This window comes from Gossypium raimondii, chromosome 13 (assembly GCF_025698545.1).
Source record: "Gossypium raimondii isolate GPD5lz chromosome 13, ASM2569854v1, whole genome shotgun sequence".
Classification (NCBI taxonomy): domain Eukaryota; kingdom Viridiplantae; phylum Streptophyta; class Magnoliopsida; order Malvales; family Malvaceae; genus Gossypium; species Gossypium raimondii.
Window position 1 is genome coordinate 33,183,587 of NC_068577.1, and position 16,400 is coordinate 33,199,986.

Genomic DNA, 16,400 nt, shown 5'->3' on the forward strand with positions numbered 1-16,400 from the left:
TTAACTAATAAACTGTACTAATTGACCAAACCAAAAATTTTGAAAATTTTATGGTAAGAAGATATATGAGTCTAGTTTCAGGAAAAATTTACGGATTTAAATTTCAAGTTCCTTAGATCGAGTTATAAATGATTTAGTGACTCTTGCGCGAGTGGACAACTTTATCATAGATAGTGAGATAAATTTTAAAAGCAAACTTTTATGCACCGAACTAATAAGTTAAATAAAGTAATGCCTCGAGCTCGACTCCGAAAACGGTCTCGGGTAAGGGGTGTTATAGTAATTTGTGTAAGTAGAGTTAAGTTTCATCTGTATTAGAGTGGAAAGGCCCAAGATTCAAATCTGGTTCATTGGATCGAGTTTGGGGTGTTACAAATTAAGCAAAATAGATCTTGAATCTATTTATGGATTTATTCACTTTTGACATTCATAGTATGGCATACCTAAATCTAGAGTGGATGTAAAACTATATATACGTGACTTGTACACTTTGATGTAAGTAAAAGCCTAAGTTTAAATACATAAGGAATTGAAAGTTGGTGCGTTGGGTGTATGAATTTTGTAATATGTAACATCATTCACAAGAGTGAAATTCATAGCCCAAAACATGGCTAAATGATATCCTCTCATTGGCATTACATGATTGATGAAAAGTAAACGTGGTCACTGGTCGTCCGTCTTTGTAATGGATGATTTGATCACTATTTGATAGTGATTGACTTTCAATGAAGAAAGATGTAATGGTTATCATGAGATAAAATAATATCATATTGGGAGAACAAATATTATCCCAAAGAGATCAAGGATATCCTATGAGGGTAATACACTAATGACAAGGTCATTGGGCGAGCACTGAGTAGTTGCTTTCGTAATGGTATGTTGTTGAGGAGAGTTCAGTCACGATACTATAGTGGAATGACTTCGTGGTTAAATGAGTTTTTAATTAATAGATGAAAATTTAGAACTTAATTATAAATCATTTTAGCCTCAACCACAAATGTCCAATTGGTCCCTCCGCTAACTCATTGAAACCAGACATAAATTGCGTGTTAGAATAGAAATGAACGAAATGAATAGAAAATGAGAAACTTTTAGGAATGATTATGATTTTCTCCGAAATGAAGAAATGGAATCATTTATAAATGAATGTAGATTTCCAAAAATGGAAATGGAAACAAAATTGGAAATGGAAACTTGTAATCCTATATAAGATTACTTAAAAAATTATGGAAGAATGAGTTTATGTTTTTAGACTATTTTGAAGCTCGAAAATGAAAATAAATCATTCGGTCATAGTGAACATATTGAACGAATTTTCTCGAAATTTTACCAGGGGTTAAAATTTTACTGGGGTAAAATTAGGGTGAGAAAATTATTTAATATGTGGATATTAAAGTTTATTTTGGGAAATAAAAAAACTGAATCGGGTTGGATTTAGCATAGAGTACTGAGTTAAAAAGGCCCAAGAAATACTCGTAGTTAGACTCGTTGTGAGAGAGGCCCAAAATCCCTCATGTTAGGATGTGGGACAACAAAACCTTAGTATCATTAATGAGGGTTGTCGCCACCTATTTCCTAGATAAACTAGGATATTGTTTTTCTAGTGGAAATAAATTTCTACACTTCTACAAGGGTTCTATTTTCTCTTCCTATAAAAAGATGACATCAGTAGAGTTATTTACACAACTTTTGAGATATTGTTATTTTGTCAAAAAATAGAGAGAATTTATTCTCAACTTATAAACATATTTTTCAGTATAACAATTTTATCTGTTTCTATTAAAGAAGAGATAATTTCCTTTTTCACCCCAAAAGGAAAACTTTTTCTATTTTTGTGTTTTGAGTAAATTGGTTCGAGCCCAGACTCGAAGCAGTTCATGGTACGAGAATAGTGGAGAAGATCATTTGGTTGAAAGCTGGAAAACATCAAGGATCTGCTTATCCAAAAACACAGGTAAGAATTCAGTTAAGTTTTATTACTATAAATATCAAAAACCAGGTCGATTTTCAAAAATTTAATTTTTCGCTATGCGAGAAATCGTTTTCAAGCCGGATTTTTCCAACAACACCGCCTCATCCCCTATATAAATGCATATTCTCATTCCCTTAATTCAGTAAACGAAATTATTTTTTTCTTCTTTCTTACGTGTTGAAGTTTTTAGGGTTTAAAGATATATTTCTCTCTCACTTTGAGGGAGACATATTCATAGTTTTAAGTTGTGTTCGGGTTCATGGTGATGTCATGGAGCTCGATGACCTACAAATTTCACCTGTTATGTGAGTATGGAGTCATCACCTGAGAAACTGAGATCGTTTTGTAACTCGAGGTCTAAGTTGGCGGTGATTATACCGTCTTGGGTTGAAGTGTAACTAGGGCTTCAAGGTTACAAAGGTTACGTTGTCAAAGGATGAAGCATAACTGGGGCCCTAGTTGGCAGTGGTTATACGGGCACGACAGCCAGTTTCTTCTCATCAGAGGAGCATACTTTATAAAACCCACACGGAATGTGAAGAAGAAACACGGAGGGGCCTTCTAGTATAATCAAGTAATTCGTGTTGTCCATGTCCACCAAAGGCAGTGACTTTGTTAGTAAAACTTGTTACACCCCAAATATGTCAAAGGTTATAATAACAGGGTCACCGCCTTTGGTGGACATGGATAAAACAAAATACTTAATTATACTAAAAAGCCATTACAGTTTTCTTCATCGTACTTCTTTTTGGGTTGTATAAACTATCCTCCTCTGATGAGCAAAAACTGGTTGTCGTGCCCGCATAAACACTATCAAATGGACCTCCATTTATGCTCCATCCTTCGATAGCATAACCTTTGTAAACTTGAAGCCCTTGTTACAGTTCAACTCCAGACCGTATAGTCACCACCAACTGGGACCTTAAGTTGCAACGCGATTCGACTTCCCAGGTGATGACTCCATACTTACATGACAAATGAAATTTATAGGTCACCCAGCTCCACGACACCACCATAAATTCAAACAGTCCTTAAAACTATGGCCATGTCTATCCCAAACACGACTAAACATAAATCTACAAACTTCTAATTTCCAACCGCAAGAAAAAAAAAGAAAAAAAATAATTTTTGGGTAAGTGAAAATGCGTCCTACAGGGAGTGTTTTCACTGTCACATCAGTGAAAACGCACCACATAGGATGCGTTTTCAGAGAGAGACTGAAAATGCATCCTACATAGCTTGTTTTCACTGATGTGGCAGTGAAAACACTCCCTATAGGACGCATTTTCCTTTTTCCCTCCAAAAACAACATAGATTGGTAAATTTGTAGAATTTTAGCATTGTTTCTAAAATAATTTTTTTCAACGTATTTTTATAAATTAACCCTACATTAAATGATAAGTAGCTCGTTATCTATTCATCATTTTCCTCACTTTTTCATAGAAAAAAATTTATATTATTTTTTATTATGAATTAACAAATGTGTTTTAAAATTAAGTTAGTGAAAATATTAAATTTCAATTGATTTAATTTTTCAATAGATTACCAAAAGGGTTTAAAATTTTTAAATTTATTGATTTAGCGTTATTAAGTTTTTTCTTCAAATATTTTAAATCAAAATTGTTTAGTAAAATTCAATAAGTAAAAGTAAAGTGGTAAAAATCACTATAAAATTAAAATATGGTGATAAATTTACTTTTAATTCAAAAGTACAATAACAAAGGTTAGCCAAAATAAAGTATGATGGTGGTAAATTTACACATCATCCTAATTTTACATAATTTTATTTTTATAAATTTATAAATTTATAAAATTTTAAATATTTTTTATTTTTTATATTTTCCAACTTTTAAAAGATTTTTTTTATTTTTAAAAGGCTTAATGCTATAAAAGTCACTAGAAGTATTTTAAAAAAAAAACAATCAATTAGCCTCCTCCCAACTTTTTGCATTCAATTAAATTCTCACGCTACAGTATCGCTACAGTATCTAATCTCACCGTCACCACTGTTTTTACACTAATCGCAGGTAAACGCACCGCCCATCCAAACTCACCCTTAGAAAATTGATTAAATCAATTATTTCATTGGTGTTGACCATTAATTCCTAACCGAATCATAAACATGACCGTTAATAATTATCATGCCAACACAACCATTAAAGTGTCTAATGTGACAATATCACGTGAGCAAAACAAAAATTCTAAAATGTAAAAGAATATTATAAATTTATTTTCAAAATCAAGTTCAGAGTGAACCTAGACAAATTATTATAAATGAATTTAGATATCTATTTATCTAGAATCATTCTAAAATTCTAAAAATTAAAAATAAAAATTATAAAATTATTAAAAATTTATAACTTATTATCAAGATTTATAAAAATTATAAAATTCATTAAAATTTATAAAGAATTATAAAATAATTAAAATTATAAAATAAAAAACCATTGACAATTTTAAAATTATAAAAATCATCAATTTTATGACATGGTAATACCACGTCAATATCTATCGGCTGACATGGATCGCCACATTAGCATTTATTGACTAATGTGGTGGTTATTAGCGATAACATTTGTGATGCTGTTAATTAACGATGAATAGTAATTAAAGGAATGATTTAAATAATTTTATTAACTCTAAAGATTTAATTTTGTGTAAAAATTTGAAGAAATTTACGTGATTTTTTTAAATCTTTAAAACACCATTTATACGATTAAAGGTTGATGAAATGTGCATAATAAGCTTAATGTCCATATCATCCAGAATTGCAAAAAATTGATGAAAAGTGAAATTCAAATATGAAATCGGAAAAAGAAAAATAGGTACAGAATTGAAGATTGAAAGCAGGCATAAAATGTTAAATTAAACCCAAAAAAGTTGAAACAGAATTGCTTTATTAAAGTGGACATCCGATTGATCTCAAATCTCAAAATTTGCCTTTTTATACGGTTTAAAGTGGGTTGTGCTACAAAGATTATTAGATTAGATCTCGAAGTTGAAGTTTGCAGTCGATGCTTGTACTCTAATGGCGATCATAACAGAAGAGGTAGAGCCCGAATCACCCAAAACGAGAGTAGACAAGAAAACTCCCCCAAAACCTACTTTTAATCCTAACCCAGTCTCCTCAAAATCCGACCCTAATTCCCAAACTCAAAATCCTTTTGCCTTCTGGTTCTATTTCACCCTCACCATCTCTCTCATCACTTTCCTCTTCGTCTCCTTTTCATCTTTGTCCCCACAAGACCCCAAATCCTGGTTCCTTTCTTTGCCCAACTCCCTCCGTCAACACTACTCAAATGGTAGAATCATTAAGGTTCAGACATCTCCAAACCAATCGCCAATTGAGGTTTTTGTTTCTGAAAATGGTCAGTTTTCTTCATCTGAGATTGTTTTGGTCGTTCATGGGCTGGGGCTGAGTTCTTATTCTTATAGAGAAATGATAAGGGCTTTAGGCTCAAAAGGAGTTCGTGTTATAGCCATTGATTTGCCTGGAAATGGGTTTTCTGAAAAATATAGGTTAGAGATCGAAGAAGGAACAAATGGCATTTTAGCGAGGTTTAAGGAAGTTTATAGTTTGATTCAAGACAAGGGTTTGTTTTGGGCTTTCGATCAAATGGTTGAAACTGGTGAACTACCTTATGAGGAGATAAAATCTAGAGTTTTGGTTAAAAAGAGTGTTAAGGTTATTGAAATTGGAAGTGAAGAAATGGGGATGGTTCTGGGGCAGGTTATAGGAACAATGAGGTTAGCTCCTTTGCATTTAGTTTTACATGATTCTGCTTTTCTTATGGCTGCGAATTGGATTGCTGAGAATTCAGGATTCATTAGAAGCATAACTCTTATCGATGCTGGACTAAAACCAGCTTTACCTACGTGGGTTTTGAACATACCTGTGGTTAATGAGATTGTGTTGAGGTTTTCATTTGTGTATGCAAGGTTGATAAACTTGTGTTGCTCAAAGAGGATTGATTGGTCGGAGTTGGAGGCACATAGATCACTTTTAAAGGGATGGGATGCGAGAAAAGCCGTTGTGGGGATAGAGAAAAAGCTGAATTATAGTTTTAATATAGAGGAATGGGGAGGTTTGGATGGTATAAAAGGCATGCCAATGCAGGTACTTTGGTCTAATGATTGGTCTGGCGAATGGAGTAAAGAGGGTCGACAAATTGCTGAGGCACTTCCTGGGGCAAAATTTGTCACTCATTCCGGGGGGCGATGGCCTGAGGTAAGGGTTCATTGACTCTTCCGACATATTAGTTTCTGTTGTTCTTGTTTTACATTATTACATAATTAAATTTCCTAGTAGAATTATCAAGTAGCTGCTTTTGGATGTTTTTAGGTATGCTCTTGACCAAGTTTGTGATTGGTTCTGAATTGTTTGTATAAAAAAAGTCAGATGTTAAGTCATATTTCGAGTGGCCTCTGTTTTTTGCTCGCTTCTGTTCCAAAGATATGCAGCCATGTTATGTTGTTGGTTGATTCATGTGTTATTGATTGCTGTATGTCCTTAATAGATTGTTTTACTTTGTGGTATTTGCATGAATTTTGTTATGGGCTCTTTGTAGAGACCTTTTGAGCCGATTTCTCTTTAGGTCATATTGATGCCATTCTCCCTTAATTTGCATGTCACTTGTTATTTTGTTAGCTGCATTCTTCTAAATTTTGTTTGTGGAATTTAAACCAAGAGCTATGTTGCTTCTATTCTTCATTTTACTTGAAGTACTGTGTTTGACATCCACGTCTGATACATTTTGTGGATGTGGATATGAGGATATGGCCTTTCAACGTTCCAAATGCTTGAAAAAACTAAGAATAAATTGAGTATACCATGTCGGACACATACCCGTATCCAATTGAGATGCCCAAGTATGAGTAAGATAGACCAGAGCATTCTTCCTACTTTTGTGTCTAACGTTTTGAAATCTTATTAGATTGTTCAAGAAATCTGTTTCTGATCATGTGTTCTAAACTTAACTAGGTTGCTAATCATGTCTTCCCAAATTAATAAGGTTGTATTATTGACTAGATTAAATATTAAGGTAAAATTTTGCTATTAGTCTGAATACTATGTATAAGTTATGGATTTACTCCATGTATTCTAATTTGGTCATTTTAGTTCCTGTACTTTTTAAATTTTGAAATTTCAATGCTGACTAAAGAGTAGTTGTTAAATTTTGCTATTTCCAAAATCTTCTATGGAAAACATATTATCACATTTGTAATGCTATGTCAACTTGTTTAAAAGAGCCATGTCATTTTAGTTAATGGATTTAACGGCTACCGTTTGAGTCAATATCTGTTTTCTCTGTTCTTAGACTTGAGAAAATCTGGATTTTTCGGTAGCCTTGTATCGATTGATTTATCATATATATTTCCTCTTTTTCAAAAATAAAGCTGCTACTGTTTGACTCAAAAACTGAAAATTCAAAAGTAAAAAAGTATAGGGACTGAAAATTCAAAAGTAAAAAAGTATAGGGATTAGAATTGACCAAATTAGAGTACACAGAAAAAATACAGGGACTAAAGCAGAATTTGACCAGAAATACTTAGTAAATTGGGACATGCTTGGTTTTTGAGAAACTTTTATGCTTTGCTCGACTTTTGTTCTTGGTCCGTATGTTACTTGGACTGAGGTGTAAATGTTGGATACGGGTATGTGTATGAAACAAGTATGTTCAATGTTTTTCTATATCTTCATATATTTGGATTTTGGAGGGTACTTTTTTTATGGTCATATCCCCAAAACCATTTTTGGCTATGAGTCATGTTGGTGTTGGGATTTGAGTACTTAAAAAAATATAAAGAATCAAAGCAAAATAATTTGGTTTTTTTCATACCGTTTGAATTGTGTTCCCTTAGTTCAACTTGATACCACACTATCCTTGCATGTTGGTAATTGCACTCTTCCAAATTTGTAGGACCATGGATGCTTAGTTACCTGGACTTCTAATTTCCCCCAGAGCTCTTGTATTTACGCTTGTGCTTGACACATATTCACACATGAGTATAGGCGTATTATCCGCCAAATATACAGCGTAGAAAAATAATGCATTCCCAAGTTAGACATGTTCTCATATTCGACATTCAGGATAACATAGTTGGGTTCCAGTTCAAGAACACCAACAAGTTCTTTAGATGGCTTCTATGCGTTAGTCCACATTACATGCATTTGCTGCTGTTTTGAATTAACGTTTGCTATGTGTTTGTGATTCTAGGGAAGTGTTGCTGGTGAAGTAGCTGAGAATGTAGCTGAGTTTGTATGTTCATTACCAAAAACAATTAGACAAGTTGAGGAAGAACCCATTCCTGAGCATGTTCAGAAGATGTTTGATGAAGTAAAAGACACTGATCATCATCACCACCATCATCATGGTCATGCCCATGGTCATGATCATGATCATGCAGCTGGATTTATGCATGCGTACGGGCTTGGTCACACATGGGGCAGTTGAGATGTGTTTTTCCACGGTCATGGTGTGATTGTATGGCCTTTGGTCATGATCATGCATATAGATTTATGGATGCATATCCCTTGGTCACACATGGGGCTGTTGAGATATTTCTTTTCCCTGTTTTAAAGGACTGGATATAAGTTTGAGGTTTTGATCTAATGGTGCCATCATCAACTAGATATGTTTCTTCCTATTTAAATGGTCTGGATTTAAGTTAGAGACTTGATCTAATGGTGCCATCAACAGCATCATCATCAATGAGGTGTGCTGTTTTGAGGTACTTTTTTTAAGTTTTGTTCAAGATTCTTACATTAAAGCTGTAATCCTTAGCATAGGAACATGTTTGGTAAAGCTTGTTAGACATTTTCCAATTAATGCTTGATTAGAGCATTCTAAGCCAAACTCAGAGCTTCATATTACAGTGAAATCGAGTAGATTATGAGCTTTGATCAAATTTATTTTCGATTAATGTTGAAAAAACTGAATTCAAAACACAAGTTCTAACTAAAGCTCTAATAAGTGGCATGAAAATCGATTTTTATAGGAAAAATGTTGTATCTTGGTTTGAGTTGGAGTGAGTTCATAAGAAAATGGAATGGTCTGAATTGAATGAACTTTAGTTCAAAAAAAGTTTTGAGTGAAGGTTTAAGCGTGGCTTAGGATTTGAGGCAAAAGTAGATCCAAAGTTGATAAATTTGGGGTATTAAAAAGGGTATTTAGAAAGTAGTGATCATTAAATTAATATTTTCTATCTGACTCCTTTTTAGAGAGGAGTTTATTTGAGTAAATACTAAATATGAATATTACACGGTTAATTAAAAGTGTCGAGATTTTATTATACACTACTTTCATGTGATATTATAATTGTAATTTGTAAATTAATTTCATAATTTCTATAAAATGTAATTAAATTTATTTTCATTATATTATACTAATATTTTTAAAATTTAAATTCAATATATAAATAAATAATTTTAAAATTTTCTTTCTCTATTTTAATTTTTACATCGGCATTATTATAATATGAATATTATAATATTTTATAATAAAATTTATTAATTATTTTGATGTAATTTCAATCATGTATTAACTTAAAATTAGTTTTAATATATATATATATATTCAAATTTTGAAAGTACAATTGCAATTAATACATTCATATATCTACCATCGAATCAATTAGGTTAAGTTTGATACCCTTGACATAAAACGACATCAAAATGAAGATTTATTGAAGTGGTTAAATGCATGGATAATTATTGAATAACTTAGTTTTCCAAATATTTTAGTTATTCGAACCCATTATTTTTGGGAGAAGGTGAACAACGATCAATAGACCACAACTTGGATTCAATTAAATTAATTAATTAAATCTATATTCATTAAAAAAAACACAATTAAATCGAAGAAACTACTCTATTATAAAAATTACCTAATTAATAGAAAAGAAAGAAACTTAAGAGGAAAGATGCGTTTTTCTTTGCTTAACAATAAGAATGTTGCTGTTCTTAATCAATAATGAGAAGTATGCCTACAATTTGCAGAGTAGCAAGTGTTAAGAGTAATGCAGTTGTAACTGCATGCAAAAAGTAGCTAGTTTGTTAAAAGCTGGTGTTAGTTAAATAGCAGTTACTTTGCTTACGTCAGTTAGACTTCACTTGTATAAATGCATGCACGTATCAGTTTTGAAAGCAATGAAAAACAATAATTCTCTTCTTGATCTTTTATTTCTTTCTGTGTTAGTTTCTATTTGCTTTAACATGGTATCAGATTAAGGCTTCTCCTGGGTCAGCTTTCTCGTCTATCCGCTGTGCTACTCTTTTGTTTTTGTTGTCATGGATTGTGCTGCGGCTGATGGTGTAGTCGATAATAGGTTATTTTCTACAAAGAAGATTAGTATTCTTCTTGATGATAATACCTATTTGCTGTGGAGGCAACAGGTTCTCTTGGCACTAAAAGCGCATAAGCTTCAAGGGTTCTTGGACTCACAGCAAACTCCTGTCCAGTTTATTGCAGATGACAATGGTGGTCTTCGGGAAAATCCAGAATTTGAGTGGTATGAACAGCAAGACAGTGCGCTTGCATCGTGGTTGCTATCTTCGATTAATCCAACTGTTCTTCCTCATCTCATTGGTATGGACACCAGTGCTAAAATCTGGGATGCTATTATTGCTTTATATGGTACGCAAACAACCTCCAAATTAATGTTCTATCGAAGATCTTTGCACTCCCAACGCAAAGGTGACTTGAGTATGAAAGAGTTCTTGATGAAGGTTAAGAGTTGTTGTGATGCTTTGGCTAGTTATGGTGAAGTTATCAGTGAGCGCGAGCATGTTACAGCAATCTTGAATGGTCTTTCTGCTGAATATGAATCTGTAATTTCTATTGTTGCAGCAAGTCAAGTTCCTTACACAGTTCAATGAGTCACGTCCATGCTTCTTGATACTGAAAATCGGCAACAGGTTGTGATCTCTGATGTTTCTAGCTCAGCCAACATGGTGTCTCATCAGAATTCAGAAACAACTATTGTTGACAATAGTTCCGCACTGCCACAAATCATCAACTAGTTCTCGGGGCCGTGGTCGAGGGCGTTTCTCTGGCTCAAAGATTCAATGTCAGCTATGTGGAAAGCCTGGGCATCTAGTCGACCGCTGCTACCATCGGTTTGACTCCACTTACAAAAGTAGTAACTATCGGCCTCCTCCTTAAGCAAACGTTTGTATGGTCAACTCCAGTCCCACTACAATACCGTGGTCATCACCTCCTCAACAAAATATGCAGTGGTTTCCACCAGGTTGGTGTTTTCCAATTCCCTCTCCATCTACCTGGCCTAACCCGTGTGTTGGTAGCCCATCTCAACAGGTCAGCATGCCTTCCTCTGGCGTAGCACAATCTTAGGCTTATGTGGCTACTCTTGAAACAGTGGCTGATAACTCCTGGTACCCAGACTCAAGTGCCACACATCGTCTTACAAATTCAATTACTTCTCTTGGTGACAGTGACTCACACAAAGGACCAGGTAAAGTGTTTGTTGGCAATGGTACTGCTCTTCCTGTTCTGTCTACAAGGCAGTCATCACTAATTACTCGATCTCGACCATTGTATATGAGATCCTTGTTGCTTGTGCCTGGTATTACTAAAAATCTTTTATCTATGTCAAAGTTTGCTAAAGATAACAGGGTGATGTTTGAGTTTTTTCCCACTCAGTGTCAGGTCCGTGATTTGCAGACTAGAGAGGTTCTCCTGAAGGGTTCTGTGCATCATGGCTTGTACAGACTTCATCTCAACAAACTTCCTCAAAGTGGACTGTCTTCAAAACATGCTCAATGTCTTACAGTTAGCAAAATGCTCCCTTTAAATATTTGGCACTCTCGGCTAGGGCACCCCTGTCGTGCTATTCTTACAAAAGCTCTTTCACATTGTAATATTCAGTTTACTGATAATAAAAAGCTTGTTGAGTGTGTTGCTTGTCTCCTTTACAGTTGATCGTTGCTGATGTTTGGGGGCCAGCTCCAATTGTCTCTAATGGTTTTCGTTACTACGTTGCCTTCACTGATGCCTATTCTCGTTATACATGGCTTTACTTCTTGAAGAGCAAGTCAGAGGTTGCTACTGTTTTTCCTCAGTTCCATCGTCAAGCTGAACGAGTTCTTGGAGCAAAGCTACATGTTTTACAAACGGATGGGGGTGGAGAGTTTCAGGCATTAAAGCCCTATCTAGCTCAGCAAGGGATTGTCCAGCGTCTCTCTTGTCTATACACTTCTACACAGAATGGCCTTGTTGAGCGCAAACACAGACAGGTGGTTGAAACAGGTCTGTCTATGCTTGCTCATGCTACCATGCCTTTAAAATTTTGGAATGAAGCTTTTTGCAGCGCAGTCTTCCTGATCAACAGGTTACCCTCTCAGCCTTTGGGAAATATATCACCTTATGAGAAGCTATTTAAAACAAAGCCAGACTATGCATTCCTTCGAATTTTTGGTTGCCTGTGCTTCCCAAATCTTAGACCATTTAACAAAGTCAAACTCCAGTTTCGGTCTTCACCCTGTGTGTTCCTAGGTTACTCATCATTGCATAAAGGCTACAAATGCCAGGACACAACTGGAAAAATCTATGTAACACGTCATGTCACATTTTATGAGCACATTTTCCCATATAAAGTTTTTTCTCCATCACTTGTCTCGTCTAACCTAGTGTCTCAGTCTAGTGCAAAACTTCTGGTCCTACCTCTCAAACAAATATCTCATGCTACCCCACCTACCACCACTTCTTTTCATAATCAACCTACACCACCTAGTCCCTCACCTACATCACCTCTTTCCTTGTCTGACCATTAAGCTGTACAACAACAACCTAACCCCACTATTTCACCGAATTCACTTTCACCTCATACGTTAACACCTATCACCCCTACGTCAGCCACCTCATCAATCTCACCTACACCTCAAACATTACAAGCTTCTCATTCAAATTCCCTCAACATACATCCCATGGTTACCAGAAGCAAAGTTGGAACTTTCAAACCTAAGGTTTTTATGAGTACAGTCCAATGCTCTTCAGCAGAGGTTCCTTCTGATATTCACACTGCAATAACATCTCCAGACTGGCAAACAGCTGTTCATGATGAATTACAGGCATTGACTCGTAATAACACTTGGACACTCTGCTCACTACCAAGTAATCGGAAGGCAGTCAGATGCAAGTGGCTGTTTAAGATAAAGAAAAAGGCTGATGGATCAGTGGACAGATACAAAGCTCGGCTGGTAGCAAAAGGCTTCTCTCAACATGCAGGATTTGATTTCCGTGACACGTTTAGTCCGGTGGTTCGAGCCTCCACTATTCGCACAGTTCTTGCTCTTGCTGTTATAAATGGGTGGTCGTTAAGGCAAGTTGACATTAATAATGCCTTTCTCAATGGAGAACTGACTGAAGAGTTGTACATGGAGCAACCCCCTGGTTTTGAAGTATGTGATTCCTTGGGTCAGAAGCTCGTTTGTAAGTTGCACAAAGCTCTCTATGGTCTGCGACAAGCACCCCGTGCATGGTTCCAAACTCTTAAACAGTACCTTGTTGATCAGCTTGGTTTTCAAGCATCCAAGGCTGACTCCTCCTTGTTTATTCGTGAATCTGATGGAAAGAAACTTCTGCTCATGGTCTATGTTGATGACATTGTTCTCACAGGTAGTTCTGATCAAGAAATGGCAGATGTCATACTTCACCTTCATAGCAAATTTGCTCTCAAGGATATGGGAGAGCTCAATTTCTTTCTGGGAATTGATGTTCAGAATACTAAACAGGGAATTCTACTCAGTCAGAAGAAGTATATTGTTGACTTACTTAAAAAAACTGGGCTAGTCGAGGCCACCCCCACACCAACACCTATGGTAAGCAACCCAAAGTTAGCCGCTTCAGTTGATAGTCCTCCATTGGCAGATGTTCACTTGTACAGAAGTGTTGTAGGGATGCTACAATATGTGTGTATAACACGGCCGGATCTGTCGTTTAGTGTCAATAAACTCAGCCAGTTCATGAATGCTCCAAGAGAAGCTCATTGGAGAGCACTAAAACGGGTTCTGAGATACCTAGCTGGTACCATGGATCATGGTTTGTTTCTAACACCCAGTCAACTCGAACTAGTATATGCTACTCTGATGCAGACTGGGCATCATCCATTGAGGATCGACGGTCAACCTCCGGGTATGTTGTGTTCTTAGGCTCAAATCCTGTTGCTTGGTGTTCAAAGAAGCAGCCAGTTGTGTCAAGATCTTCTGCTGAAGCAGAATATCGTAGTCTCGCAAATTGCGTTTCTGAGCTCTTATGGCTTCAACAATTGTTGGCTGAAATAGGCATTTTTCCATCCAAAGTGCCAGTTGTGTGGTGCGACAATTCCTCTGCAGTCTCTGTGGCTGAGAATCCCACACATCATGCTAGAATGAAGCATGTTGAAATCGATCACCATTTTGTCAGGGAAAAAATCCTTGCAGGTCACTTACAAGTCAATTTTGTGCCATCTGATCAACAAATTGCAGATGTTCTAACTAAACCAATTACTCCTAAGATGTTTTCTACGTTTCGATATGCTCTTAGGGTCTTGTCGCCTGATGAACTTAAAAATCAGAAATCGACTGACTAGGGGAATGTTAAGAGTAATGCAGTTGTAACTGCATGCAAAAAGTAGCTAGTTTGTTAAAAGCTGGTGTTAGTTAAATAGCAGTTACTTTGTTTACGTCAGTTAGACTTCACTTGTATAAATGCATGCACGTATCAGTTTTGAAAGCAATGAAAAACAATAATTCTCTTCTTGATCTTTTATTTCTTTCTGTGTTAGTTTCTATTTGCTTTAACAGCAAGCAATTCAAAAATTGATTGTAAAGCTCACAAGATGCACTACTAAAAGAGAGAGAGAAGATTTAAGACATCATGGTACAATATTTTAGTTACAGTTTCGGGTATTTTTAGCCTATGAAACTCTGCTGCTTCACAGAAGAAATTGATGAATGTTGCTTTGATTTTTTTTATTTTTTATTTTATAGTTTAGTTGGTGACATGATTATTCTCCCATGGAAGTAGTACCCGCAGCCTTTATAACATGGACGCCAGGAAACGCGGGCCGTGAACGAAGGAGATGGCCGGCAGCGTTGATTTCATTGACAACGCAAGTGCCCGATCCACCAGGGATGTTGGTGCAAGGAGAACCACCAGATGGTGGCAACAGTCCCCTCTGCAGTGTCTCGAAATGAGGCACGATTTTTGCTCTTATTGCCAGTGCGTAGGGCATATGGCAGCACCAAATTGTGCAGTAGATGAAATGAAGAAAAGGGTGAATAAAAGTGAAATCTTGAAGACGCTTGTTTGCTTAAGGAACCCCATTTGTATGAACAACTTTGCAAGTAGCTGCTACTTACTTGTCCGATTAAGAGTAATTGGTTTGGATTTGAATGTTCTGTTCTGTTTGCTGATATATATATATATTGTTGTTTCATTTTACTTACAATGAGTGATTTAAAATATAGGTGAAAATTATCTTTCAACTTAAACTAAAAAAGTTACATAATCCTCTTATTTATTAAGGTTATCAAATATCTTGTTATTTAAATCTCATGTGATAATTACGTAATAAATGAGCTATCACACCATTAGTAAAATATACAAATGGAATTACAAATCCAATCAATAAATCTCTATCTTGACCAAAATCAAACTATTACAAGTAAAAATTCTTATCACAAGGTTATGCGTAAAAATCATGCATTTAAAATATAGGTGAAAATTATCTTTGAACTTAAGTAAAAAGTTACATGATCTTTTATTTATCAAGGCTATCAAATATCTTTTATTTAAAGCTCATGTGACAATTACGTAATAAATGAGATATCACGCGGTTTCAAGTAAACTAAACGGGCCATTAGTATAATATACAAATGGAATTACAAATCCAATCAATAAATCAGATCATGACCAAAATAAAACTATTACAAGTAATAATTTTTATCACAAGATTATGCGTGTGAAAATCATGTATTTAAAAACATGTGTGTTTTTAAAAATAACATCCAATAAACAATGAACATATGATTTGAAACTAATAATAAAATATATATGCAATTTGTACAAAATTAAAATAAAACAAATTAGTTTAACTTGCAGGTGAAAATAAATGTAAATAGGTAAATACATGTGATTAAGAATATTAAATGTACTCCTATTGCTTCCCAACTCATATTATCATTTTTCTATAACACGTTAAAATGATGTTTTGTTAGGAAGCATTATTTAAAATGTTAGCAAAATGTCAAAATGCTATCATATTGATGAAAAAATAATATTAAAAGAGTTAAGAAAGATTTATTTAACAATCTAGTCATAAGTAGATTAGTAATGTACAAAAAAAAACTCTCATCAATCTTAAGTTGACGTCGAGTTGATAATTGACATCAATTATCAATAAATATATATAAATGAGAGGTAGGTCA

At 34.9% G+C, this 16,400-nt stretch overlaps 1 protein-coding gene across 1 annotated transcript; it reads left to right on the forward strand.

The window, feature by feature from the left end:
* Nucleotides 1-4,779: 4,779 nt before the first annotated feature.
* On the forward strand, nucleotides 4,780-8,829 carry LOC105783091 (protein AUXIN RESPONSE 4). The gene is made up of 2 exons (XM_012608283.2): nucleotides 4,780-6,200; nucleotides 8,191-8,829. The coding sequence occupies exons 1-2, from the start codon at nucleotides 5,001-5,003 to the stop codon at nucleotides 8,425-8,427; spliced, it is 1,437 nt and encodes a 478-aa protein (XP_012463737.1). The 5' UTR covers nucleotides 4,780-5,000; the 3' UTR covers nucleotides 8,428-8,829.
* The last annotated feature ends 7,571 nt before the right edge of the window (nucleotides 8,830-16,400 follow it).

Bases quoted from the DNA above. Each gene is read 5' to 3' on its own strand.
- LOC105783091 (XM_012608283.2), top strand. From the start codon at position 5,001: ATGGCGATCATAACAGAAGAGGTAGAGCCCGAATCACCCAAAACGAGA. The intron at 6,201-8,190 runs GTAAGGGTTCAT...TTGTGATTCTAG, and splicing joins CCGGGGGGCGATGGCCTGAG to GGAAGTGTTGCTGGTGAAGT.